This window comes from Perissodus microlepis, chromosome 8 (assembly GCF_051167445.1).
Source record: "Perissodus microlepis isolate ML-2025 ecotype Zambia chromosome 8, ASM5116744v1, whole genome shotgun sequence".
Classification (NCBI taxonomy): Eukaryota; Metazoa; Chordata; class Actinopteri; order Cichliformes; family Cichlidae; genus Perissodus; species Perissodus microlepis.
The window spans coordinates 8,266,847-8,279,655 of NC_140468.1; the positions used below are offsets into that span (position 1 = coordinate 8,266,847).

Below are 12,809 nucleotides of genomic sequence, written 5' to 3' on the forward strand. Positions count from 1 at the left end.
TTGACTGTAGGCAAGACACACTTGTCTTTGTACTCCTCACCTGGTTGCCGCCACAGACTCTTGACACCATCTAAACCAAATATGTTTATCTTGGTCTCATCAGACCACAGGTAATGCACATCCTTAGTCTGCTTGTCTTCAGTAAACTGTTTGTAAAGGCTATCTCGTGCATTATCTTTAGAAGAGGCTTCCTTCTGGGACAGCAGCCATGTGATGCAGTGTGTGGCGTATGGTCTGAGCACTGACAGGCTGACCCTCCACCCTAACCCTTAACCTCTGCAACAATGCTGGCAGCACTCATACATCTATTTTCAAAAGACAACCTCTGGATATGACGCTGAGCATTTGCACTCAACTTCTTTGGTCGACCATGGCGAGGTCTGTTCTGAGTGGAACCTGTCCTGTTAAACTGCTGTATGGTCTTGGCCACTGTGCTGCAGCTCAATTTCAGGGTGTTGGCAATATTCTTATAGCCTAGGCCATCTTTATGTAGAGTTCTTTTATTCAGATCCTCAGAGAAGTCTTTGCCATGATGTGCCATGTTAAACTTCCAGTGACCAGTATGAGAGAGTGTGAGAGCAATAACACCAAATTCAACACACCTGTTCTCCATTTGCACCTGAGACCTTGTAATACTAATGAGTTACATGACACCAGGAAGGGAAAATGGCTAATTGGGCACAATTTGGATATTTTCATTTAGGGATGTACTCACTTTTGTTGCCAGCGGTTTAGGCAATAATGGCTATGTGTTATTTAAAGGTGAGAGCACATTTACACTGTTATACAAACTGTACAATGACTACTTTATATTGTATCAAAGTGTCATATCTTCAATGTTGTCCCATGAAAAGATACAATAAAATATTTACAAAACGGGTGTACGCACTTTTGTGAGATACTGTATATACACAAAAGTACCAAACTGGGTTAACAGGCAATGATCAGAATATCTCACTCACCATTACCATTACTAAAGCTACTGTTTGAAGAAAATGAACATACAATATACAACTAACTACTGCGTATGCAATGCACGCAAAAAAGAAAACAAAATGCGATGACATGTCATGTATGAACACTGGAACACCCCTCTCATGAGATTCTCTTTAAGCAGGCCATTATGGGATTTCTGGGTAAGGAAAACAAAGTAAGACACTACTGAAGGGTGGGTAAACCAATCATGTGTGCTTTAGCAAACATAATCATTTAAGTTAAGAATTTTCAGTGACTGTTTGGTTTTGACTAAGAAATGTTTATTTAGAAAAGAAAAAAGAAACCCAAATGCATTCTGTTTAATCGCATCATTATTTGTGACTTGTATTCTCATCTTTGTTATGTGCTGTACAATGCAAACTTAGGATGATGAATGGTTGGTCCATCTGGTATTTCCTGCCCATATTCAGTTTTTCCATTAGTCATCATTTCTGCTGTAACTACCCACCTCACCCTCAGCCCCCAAAAAACAGCCACAAGAAACGAACACTGTCAAAACACTCGTTAACTTCTTTGTTTAAATAAAGCCCACACTCAGTGTAAATACCCAGAAGACCACGCTGGAATCTAAATTGTGACCACACAACTACCACTATAGTCAGTGAAGTCACTGGGGAGTTAAGCTTTTTACAACTTCCATAATTAGTAGTCCTGTGTTTATCTCGTTTTTAAAATGTAATCAGCTGTTTCACAGGGAGTTTATCAAAACTGAACTGCACTACTTTATAGTGTTTGCGGTACATTTATGGTCTGACTAACACTTGGAGTACTAAATGAAAGACAAAGGTAAGCAACTCTGTTCCATGTAAACTCAAGCTAGTCTGCTCAGTGGTATTGTTATGGTTGTAGGGTCGGGATCCAGAGCAGCTCTTTACTTCTCTCACGTTATAACAGTTTTAAAGATTTCTGCTAGGCAGGAAGAATGATTTAGAGAGCTGTGGCGCTGGCCAATACACTGGGCCATCCACACTTCTTTTACCGCTAGTATGTATTGTCTTCTCAAATGGCAATATAAAAGTAGGAGGCCATTTCACAAGACAGTGGAGTGCTGTGAAAAACAGTCACACAAATTTAAGCTATAGTTTTGAGTAAAAGGTCCCTGGCAGCTGTGGCTCCAAATCTCTCACCCCCTTTAACTGTCACATAATGGCTGCAGTGATGTACTGCAATGCCTGCCCAGTACTTAATGGTTATCTATTGCTGTACAGTAACAACAGGGCTCCTTCTCCTTAATATGCCACTTTTGCTAGACTAAAATATGGAGGGACCTCTTTACAAGCACTCCACAAAAATACTCTGTCTTCGGGTGAACACCTCACTCTGTTAACACAATACATAGAATGACAAAATGAAGTGAATGGCAAAATAAGAGATGGGATTCAATAGAAAACTGCCCCATTATACATAGCAATTAATCAATTACTGGGATTGAATCAATATTCCCCGCCCAGTTTGGCAGCCTGACAGCACTCAGGTGTAATTAAAATTGTTGCTATTGACAAATCAAGATGGATGAATGGTCTGCCGCCTGCACTGATCAGCTCTGAGAGTGATTCACTCTGTGTGACAAACCTGTGGGATAGGTTTTGTTTTTTTATGTGTGTGCGTCTACAAATGTGTGATTGGGTATCGCATCAGTGAATGTGTGCACGGTGTCAGTAAGGCTACAATTAGCGTCCTTAAGTTGAGGTCAAGCACAAGTAATGCACGAGGTCAAAGCCCAGTGTCCAAACATCCATTTCACTCTGCCACCTTCTATTATCACTGGGTTATTCCCATTAAGCTGACTGCTAAGAGTGTTAAATAATTTAGTCATGTGTAAAGTCTATCCAAGCAAATGATGATCAAGATGTTAATCTAATCTCATCTAAATTTAGGAAAGTGCTCAAGTGTAAAGTATACAGAAAAGCTATGAAAGTATGTCTTTCTTTCAAAGTGGAACATTTTCTTCCACCTTTCAGAGTCACAGATAAAATAGGAATCTCAATTAGAAGGTGATATCAGATTCTAAGCCTTTAAGATGATACCAGCAGGGTAGCTGAATGTGGTGATGGATGAGCAGCTGGCTAAGAAAGCAATCAGGAGCTTGTCAGCCTTCAAGGGACAAAAATGTCACACACAGACTCACAAAAGTTTCAAATAAAGGCTTTGATTAGCTTCCAGTTAATTGGCGATGCTGCAATCACATTTTTTTTCTCCCTTTCCCCTCTGCCTCATTCCATCTTTAACTATCTTTCTTTTCACATAAGACAACATTCATAAATTACATCTGCAAAAAAAATTATTTCAACAGTGCTTGGTGTTTATATGAAGCTTGGCAGGAGTCAAAGGAACTCTTCAAAAGCAATATCAGAGGCGTCAATGATCAGTGCAAAAACAAAAATGCCAGAACATTCTTTTTCTGAGATGTAAGACATTTATTATTGAGGGATCCATGCCTTAAATCTCTTGAGACTGGCCCTTAAGCATTAAACAGAACAAAAAACGGAAAATAAGAACAATGTTTCGTGAATTTGAACACAATTTTCAAAGAAGTGTCACGAAGGAGTAATTTATTGCACTATTAAAAAAGGAAGACAATTTCAATCCCACACAGCTAACACATTAAAAACGCATCCCATTAGTCCATTTCTGGTTTTTACCTCTCAGTCAGTTAAAAGGTTAACATATTAACACAGGGAAACAAATTAGCAACTGCAGAGAAGGCAATGCATCATTCAGTATACTTTTCTTTTAAAGCTTTAGAAAATAAAGCCTGTAATTGTCAGGTATCTGAAAAATTAAAGGAGTGCTTTCTTTGCCACAGGCAAGTGGTAAAAGTGAGGCAGGAAAATTAAGCGATATACAGAATCTTCTATAAACTATCTGACATATAAAACTCTGATGTCCTGGTTGCTTTCTTAGGAAATGCTATAAATTTGTGAGGTTTAAAGAAAATCTATTTGTTTGTGTGCAGCTTATGAGCTCTGGGATAGCTTATTAGCTGTGAAAATTGTCAGAATGCTGACTTCCACATTGGTGCTTTGTTCTACAGTAAAGCAGTATAGACTATACATTGCCAGCTCTCACTCGAGCTTAAGACCAACAAGAAAGGAAGGATGCACTACCCTCTGCTGCTGTTCAGCAGAAAATTCTCAAGGAGGTAGACATCCAAATTAGTGAAAAACTGACATCAATAAGCTTACCAAGTACCAATTTATTTATACAATCAACCAATCGTACTGGGAGAAAAGTGATACACACAGACTTGCTCACATTTTCCCTGAAATTCTTTAGCATGTTTCTCCAACTGGACCAGTCCTACACAACAATTGTGATCAAATGCAGCCAATTCTCTGTAAAAGAAAAGCCTAGAAGATGAAATGCATGAGATGCCTATTCATAAAAGAAAGAAACCAGTTTTGATGCGATACCTGGAGAGAAAGAAAAATCTCCTGTATCGAAATGTTAAAGAAGCCCCACACAAATATATTCAAATGTCATTAGATGGTTGAATCTAAAACACTGCCTTAGAAAATAGAAAGCCCATTCAGACCCAAATGAATAAACACACTCATTTTGTATATAATGTGTGAGTAATAGCTCATAACAGCAAGGTTATCCTTCAAATGCATCTGGAAGTGGAAAAAGACTCATGTTCTAATAGTTCTCTTCATTCCACAGTATTATTATGTAAAGCATAAAAATGTATTCTCTCATCAAATCAAAGCACCCTACAAATCAAAGTTAAGGCAATTACAATCTTATTCCACCCTTTCAAATGGCAACAGCTGTTTCCCCATGGTCAAAATTGCAGCATAATTGCACACGGTAGCATATGGTTATGGCTGATTAATCCAACTGGGGGTGAAGGCCCATTATTCCTGCATGGGATGGGTAAATAGGCAGTGGATCCGAGTGCTGGATAGACGGGTAATGGGATGGCGAAAAAGGGAATGGGCCTTTGATGAGATGTCTGTTAAAAATGGCGTGATTGTCAGAATCGATCAGACCCTCTACCGTCCTTATCTAAGTCTTTAAAATGATCTGCTTGTCATCCGGTTTCTTCAACACAGAGTAATGCCAGTGGTGCAAATCTATGCAGAAAGGAGGAACAGTTTAGTCCGAGCCCCTTTTATTATACGATATGTATTGCTGTGGGCATTTCCAATTTAATCCCCCTTCATGAACTCCATGAACTAGTAGTGGGGACATTATTGTAGCTGCAGGGGAACCCGGTGTGTATGCCAGAGATGTGATAGTTAAGACTGCTTACTGGTTTGTGGGCTTAGACTGGCCACTGCTTGTAAACAGATGAACACCCACAAGCCCATAGAGCTAATGTATGCATTCAAATTCATAGTTCACCGGCAAACACACTCACACAAAACACATCCCCCAGGGAACAGCAATTACAGGGTTCATAGGTGGTTTCCAAAGCCTCCAGCCAATCTGAGTGCATTTCAATTGTAAACACACAAGGATCCACATGAGTGCGTTGGGTTTGGAGGCCTCCTGAAGCTAGTGTCATTCTAAGGTCTGTGCTCATTTCCATCTAGCCAGATGAGGGATGATGATGGTAAACAGGCCTTGACTGTGACTCCCCCCTGCCTGTTGCGGGTTGCATAATGTCCTACTTAAACAGTGAGGGAAAAGTTCAAGTCTGTAATCACATTCATACCTCCCGCTTATTATTTTGTTGAAGTCTTTTTGGAGTCCAATTTGAAGGACGTAAGCAAGAGCCGATCATGCTCACTACAAGGTATTGTGCACTGGAATCCCACGTGTGTGGCACAGAAGTACAGAAGGCCCCCAGATGCTAATTTAACAAGCTGTGAGAGTGCACAACTGTGGCTTGGCTTGCCTCAGCAAATATGAAAAACACAGGATATGCTTTCAGCACAGTGATATTAAAACAAGGTGGAATGCCCTACTGTAAATCCTTCAATCCATTCGCAGTGCATAAACCCTGTTCATGCCGAGGCTTTATTGTTCCAGCTCACACACAGTACATCGAAAGGAGCACAGGCTTCAAAAGGAAAAAAACAACAACCCAAAAAGCACTGTAGTGTTCTTTCTGAAAAGCCAAGTACAATAAACATGTAAGCTATCAGTGTTCTCCATACCGTACATCAAAGGGTAAATACTAACACCTGTAAATAAAGTTGCACAAAACGCACAAGCTCAGCCTTTACAAATACATTCTTCAAACCACCTTCAACTTCTGCTGTGCATGAAAATGTGCACCCACAAACACGGGGAACAAATGGAGCAATAATTTCTGTGCAGGTAATCTAACTTGGCCAAGTGCAAAGCAGAATGATCAAAGAAGAACATGTCAGAGAAAAAAAAGACAGTCAGCAGTGCTGGTTTAATCCAGTATAGTCACTGCCCCAATTAGACTATATGACTGAACAATGAAGCCAACTCATCATCACTACTAAAGCCAAAAGGGAGAAGAGTACACCCTCTGTTTTTGGATTCACAAAAATATTCAAATTGCTTTCAGTCATTCAGCAATGACCCTTGTCTCTCTCAGTGTATACTGACAATTCCCAGCTGGTCTGGGTGGCCTCTTTTCCCATTCCCAGAAGCCAAATTAATAACCATGCAAAGACAAATAGGACAGCCATGGCAAACAGACTCCTTTGTGCCATGTTCCAGGCAGTGGGCAAAATGACAGCGGCTTAAAGAGACTATTTGTGAATTAGGCTACTACATCATTGCCTCAGTTTGTTCTGGTCAAACTGTCTGGACTGCACAGCACTTAGAATAGCATAATCTGAAATTTCCAATTTTCCAATAAAATGCCTTTTTTTGAGGTTACATAGCTATTTCCAAGAGAGGAGCTGGTTGAATTTTTAGGATTTAACTTCTTACAATGTTCCATGAACTAAAAATGAAAAAAAAAAAAGGGAGAGTGTCTGGCATGCCAATGGGGGAATTTAGGGAAGCAATCACAGAACAGAAAGTTGTGAAATGGTATTGATTATTCCTTGCTATTGTTACTTTGCAGCACCCTCTAGATAGTGAGCCACTGTTGGTGGCTCCATATTTATGCCACCTCACTTCACGTTAAACTCTCATCCTTTCTTTCCCATCTAAGCGCATCAATTTTTACACTATTTTGTCACAAAGATCAAACAGCAGACGACCATAATCAGGATCATTTTCCTCCTCTTCCTATTCTTCTCCCTCCGCGATGATTCTCCGGGGAAGTGACAGTTCATGTTCTGTTGGTTCTACATCACAAAGAATTGTTCATCCTAATTAAATAATTCATTGTGCAATTTAAAGAATCGCCTCTAACTCAAGCAAAAGTACCACGTGTGAGCAATACAAGTTTACAGAAGACTTCTCACGTTGATAGTGTGCAGAGTGTTTCTTTATATTTCTCTTTGAAGTGTTTTTTTTTAAACATATATCTAAGCAATTAGTACGCTCTGTCATAAATTTTCAAAGACTATGTGTGGCAATTTAATAACATAGTCCCACTCTTAACCTTTTTGGCTGTATGGTACTGGAAAATTGGGCCAAGATCAATAAATAAAAGTCCCACTTCAAAAAGCTCTGAAAGTGCTATCCAGGGAGAAAAACAGAAGGTCTTTAGTTACACCTCTCTCTTAGACTTGCCACTACTAGAGACCTTCGGTGGGTAGTTTTGTTTTATTGAATGTAGCGCAGTGAAACTCTAGACATCCCTCTGAGAAATCTATCACTGGACTTTGACCATGAGTTTTCTTGCCAGCCCTGAATACTAAAAGCGATATGTTGTGACCTTTTGCCAAAGTGCTGGCTGCAGGGATCTACGACAGCCTCACTTTTTTTCCTCTCCTTCCCTTTGAAAATCATTTCACAGGGCACAGCTGCTACAAGGAAACAGAGATCCCCAGTCTGTCAATTAAGATGAGTGACAAATCAGGACATTTGTAGTCTGGAGACATTCTCTCAACCCCTCTGTCTCCACAAATCATTCTCAGTCCAATCTCAGTTGATTCTTTTTTTTTGGCTTAGCTCAATTCACTTACTTCAACTTTGTTCAAATCCATAACAATAAGTTTCAGTAATCCTACAAAGAACATGTGTACTTGCTACTAATAAAAATGTGATACACAAAAGACCAAAGGTGACTGTAAAGGGTAACAGGAAATAGATTAATAGTCTTGATTTAAAGTGTCCCTTGCTCTCTATACACAGTGTTTCAGGCACTTGCAGTGAGGTTTATCTCCAAAGGGGCTGGAAATTACCTTCTCAAGTGTGGGCAAATAAAACACACAATGACCATTTAGTGGAAAAGATGAGTCACATCAAGGTAACAAAAATGCAAAAACCTCTATCTCAACATTTCTCCCTTGAAAATGCAGCTTCACCGTCTCCACTGATTAAGTTACTAAAACTATCTGATGACCACCTTCAATTATTCACCCTTTTTGTTGCTTGTAATAAGAATGTGTTAAATTTTACTTTCATCGAAACGAGTCAAGAGCTTTCCCCAAAAGGCAACCATCTCCTTTCATTCACACAATTTCAATCAACTTTCCTCTAAGACTGAAAATGGAGATGACGCACTGCACTTCTATGATTGTGTCAAGATTCATGTCCAATGCATTAAGCTACAAACACACCACAGCTCTAAAAATGTTGTGGCTGATTCCTGCACCATGTCCTAGTAGCGCCACGCACCCTGTCATAACCACGCTTACTAATGTTAATCTGAGTGCCACTCCTCTGACAGAATGAAATCTTGAAGTCCCTGTGAAGCTCCTCAAGTTGAGCTGTAGCTAGTCAACATAATCTGCAGACGTTGAGTGACGCCGATGTGTCTGTGCCAAACATGACATTCCAATAGAGTCCTCCCCTGCTGCTCAAAGCTCCAAAATAGACATGTTAGAAATGACAAAACCAGCAGGCTAGCCCAGCATTGTCTCGGCATGACCTCAGTAAGCGAATGAGAGTGAACAGTGGGACAGACCAGACAGCTCTTATAACTGTCACTTTAAACACAATATCCAGACTGGGTTTGCAGAAAGGCTTTTTTATTCAATTTCAAGACAACAGTGTGCTTATGTGTCAGTAACCAAAAATAAGGTGTTTAAAAGTTAAAGGGTCTTTGTTTAAACCACGGAATGCTTTCCTATTTTGGATAAATCAGAACTACTGATGGACTAAATGCAAGTTTTTTGCCATCAGTTTAATCCTGATGTACATCATTTAATAATGTGACATTTTTTTACTCTTTTCCCTGCCACACAATGACGATGAGTGACAATGTACGAAATAAAAGGACCGAAGAAGATCCCTCTTTGCTCACCAAGCCCTAAAGCAAGACTTCATAGCACTTTGGTCTGATGAAGGCTGTTCTCCCATCGTTAAAAAGCTGTTTTAGCAGACTGGTCATTAAAATATGGCAAGCACTGGCTGACATGTCCATCCAGAGGCAGGCTACTTGCCTCATCATGTTCTTTAATCATCGGGTGGAAAGAGAGCATCCCACACTGGGGTCACTTTCAACGAGCTGCACTCTGAATGGTCTGAAGAGAGTCCAATTAAATCCTACATTTTCTGACCCAAGAGTGACTATGTGATGGAATCTGAGAGCTGCTGCTGGATGGATTGAGCAGAAAGAGAGTGAGAGTGATTGCAAGCCTTCGTCCCCAACATACATAGTCACATGCATGCATAATTTTTGTATGCATCAGTGCATAACCACAGAAAAACTCGCAAAACATTCTCCCCGGGCCACCTCTGTAAATAATGTGTTCTTATTTAACTTGCTTGGTTAAATAAGCATTCAGAAGGAAAGAAAGAAGAGTGGGGCAAAGCATCTAGAATCAGATACAAACAGCAGGAGAGAAGCAGTTATAGAAAACGGGAAAGCAACAATGTCAGGACTCTTAATCCCTAGGACACATGAGTTATCAATCTGTTGTAAATGTCAAACGCAGGGATATGCCCCTGTGAACGATGGATATCTGCCTTGTTTGTTTGTGTGTGCACATTTTTTTTTTAATTCATCTTTCCTACATTGTATTATTGAGTAAGCCCCACAAGAGCTTAGAGTCTATCTTGAGCGGCAATACTCTCTCTTCATAGAGCCATCAGTACCTGAATCCCAACAACCTGAGCGGAGGTGGTGCAGCAGAGGAAGGCAAAGAATGAGAAGATTGTCATCCTGAGACTGTCACTGTCTCCTGATCCATGTTCACAGTACATATGTTTGAACATATATACTCTGAGCATGCCTGAATGAGAGGTCGAAGAGACACAGTACAAGAGTTCCACTTTGTGCAGTGTGTGATGAAGCTTTGAAGTGGGAAGAAAGAGGACAACCCTCAGTCAAGTTCATCATGTTTCCATTTTCATTTTCTAGCAATTTTCCAGGCTCTACTTCAGCGAGGAACCCCTGGAGCAACAGCAAGGACCCATGGTGCAAACTCCTGACCCCACTAAATGTGCGTTTGAATCAAAGTGACAGTAATGTACACGTTAATCTCCAGGAGCAACTAGGTTTTCTTTTAGAATAGTTAAAAAAAAAGCATAAAAAATAAAACACCCTGCAGCTCTGTGATAGGTGGGTAAAAATGAAAGGAAGAATGCCTGAGGTTACAGTAGACTCTCTTTCTGGGCACCGAGTCTCCACAGAAATATTACAGGAGATCTTGTGGGATTATTGCGCTGAGAATTTGACTCATGAAAAACAGATAATAAAAAACGAAGATAAACGCCACCGATTCCCTGTGAACTGCCACACTTGGCTGGTGCTTCCCTCCGCTCAGGCTGCATAATTCTCAGAAAACCAATTAATTTTCAACATTTGATACTTTGCCTCTCTGTGCCCGCTCTAATCGTTGCATTTCAATATGTATGTATTTGTTTGCCGCGCAAAGTTTAGTTTCCTGCGGGGAAGAGTGATTAATTATTTTGTACTTATTAATCAGCTTAACATTTTAACAGCTTGGCTCGCAATGGCACGTGACATCAGAGGGGCTCATTACACATGTTCAAACTGTAAAACAAAAAAACAGCAGTAAAAAAAAGAAATAAATAAGAGTATTCGTTAAAACGGTCTTTTTTGAAAACTTGAGAAGCCTTAAATGTGTCTCATTAGATTCTAGACTTCACCCACATCGGTGTGGATGAACTCAATGAAGTTTGATATACGTTAAGTGTGGGGGGAAAACTAAGCCTATTTTAAATGTTTATTAAAGCACAAACGTGAGAGTGGTGCCACGTTTAACAGAGCTCAGCATCTCACTGATGTGAAGCCTAATGAGAAAATTGTGGGCTACGTGCAAAAGGATGAAGACTGCAAAAATCCGGTGCCACACCACACCGGAAAGGGTATTAACATCTAACACAGCAGGTAGCTACAAACACCAATGGGCCGGTGTGATCGGTTCATCGGTACAGTAACGATCCAACACTCTTCTTACCTTGAGGTTGTGCGCAGTGGATGAGTAAGGAAAAAAATAAAATCCATGCGACGCGCCACATCGATCTGTTAAAGGAGTCCTCAAACATGGTCCCAAACCGGGAGGACTGGACAACAAGTGCCCGGTGAGCTTTAAGCATGCCGTAGTGGCCGAGTCCCGCCGTGGCTGTGGTGCCGTTCGCCTGCTGCTTGATTCTCTGTCAGGAGGACCTGCGACCACTAAAGTCGAGCAGAGCGCACCGACCTCGGAGCGCAAAACCAAGCCTCTGCCGTAGCCTGTGGCGACCGGAGAAATTCGGTCAAACTGTGTGTTTGTTTTACAGTCTAAGTTCGCTGCAGTTCCACGAGCTTCGTTGATGGTAAAATATTTCCGTAGGAGTACCAAAACAGAGCGCGTTTGTTTATCTGAAGGATGCAACTCAATCAGATGAATCCAGGTTAAGTCCAAGTACAGTCTGTCTCTTGCTGCACCTGTAAGAAGGAAAGCTGCACCTCATAGAACACCTTTCCCCACTTACACGTCGTGCGTCCTTGAGATGCTGGTTTGTTCTTTTTCTTCGTCTTCTTCTCTTTACTTAACTTCCTCCCTCGCCTTGTCCCCGGCGGAGCGCTTAGGTGTTTTTGTTCTTTCTCTTTTCTTCTTCTCCGAAGCACAGAACAGACTTTTCCTCGAATCCTTTCCTTTCTGAAGAGGAGCGCCACAAATGGAGCACACCCCCCGTAAAGTTCCTCCCCAGAGCGCACCGTCAAGGTCGCCAATTTGCTTTGACAGGAGCGGAGAAGAACTACAGCAGTTCGCTGAGCGGAGAATGGGGGGCGGTGGGGGGAGAAACTTGCATGCAGTCACAGGATGAGAGTGGGAGCCGTGCCGTAGAGGAAAGCCCGGTTGCCGGTGCCTCGGATGAGGACGAGTCCCGGGTTCTTCGTGAGGTAACGCTGGGATCTGATGCTTCTGCAGCAGCGCAGCGCATGATGCCACCATGCGGCCATGCGCAAAAACACATCTCCTGTTACAATACAGCCAAGCACATGGTTTCAGGAGAGGATTTTATTGCTTTCCACATTACACAAAGGTGGAATGAATATAGTCCTTTGTTAAAATGATTTAAGGAGCATGCGTCCGGCTTGTGCTGCCAAGAATGTAGTGGTTCTTAGGGTGCCTGTGGAGAAATCACTATGATATTTCTGCGGGGATTTATAGGCTAATGTGTCTGAGTTTACTGACCTTGTAGTACTTTTTATCCCCCGTGGTATCATTAGAGGGATTTATATTTTGGCTGCATTTTAATACTTTGAGCTATGATACTGTATGTTTTTGTAGCACTTTCTGTATTGCTCTTTTCCTTTTTTCGCTGAGGCTACAGGATGTAATTCTCGATGCTATTTGAGGTGCATGGCATGA

The 12,809-nt window shown here is 41.1% G+C and overlaps 1 protein-coding gene across 4 annotated transcripts in view; it reads right to left on the minus strand.

Annotated features, from left to right (window-relative positions):
* Positions 1-12,339, minus strand: part of sdk2b (sidekick cell adhesion molecule 2b) — a 283,868-nt gene extending 271,529 nt beyond the window's left edge. For 3 of the 4 annotated variants that reach the window (XM_084937294.1, XM_084937292.1, XM_084937291.1), the window contains exon 1: positions 11,409-12,339. In XM_084937294.1, the coding sequence (XP_084793420.1) occupies positions 11,409-11,547 (139 nt within the window). In that variant the 5' untranslated portion in view covers positions 11,548-12,339. The remainder of the gene's footprint in view (positions 1-11,408) is intronic. The other variant, XM_084937293.1, reaches the window with a different exon arrangement.
* Positions 12,340-12,809: the final 470 nt, after the last annotated feature.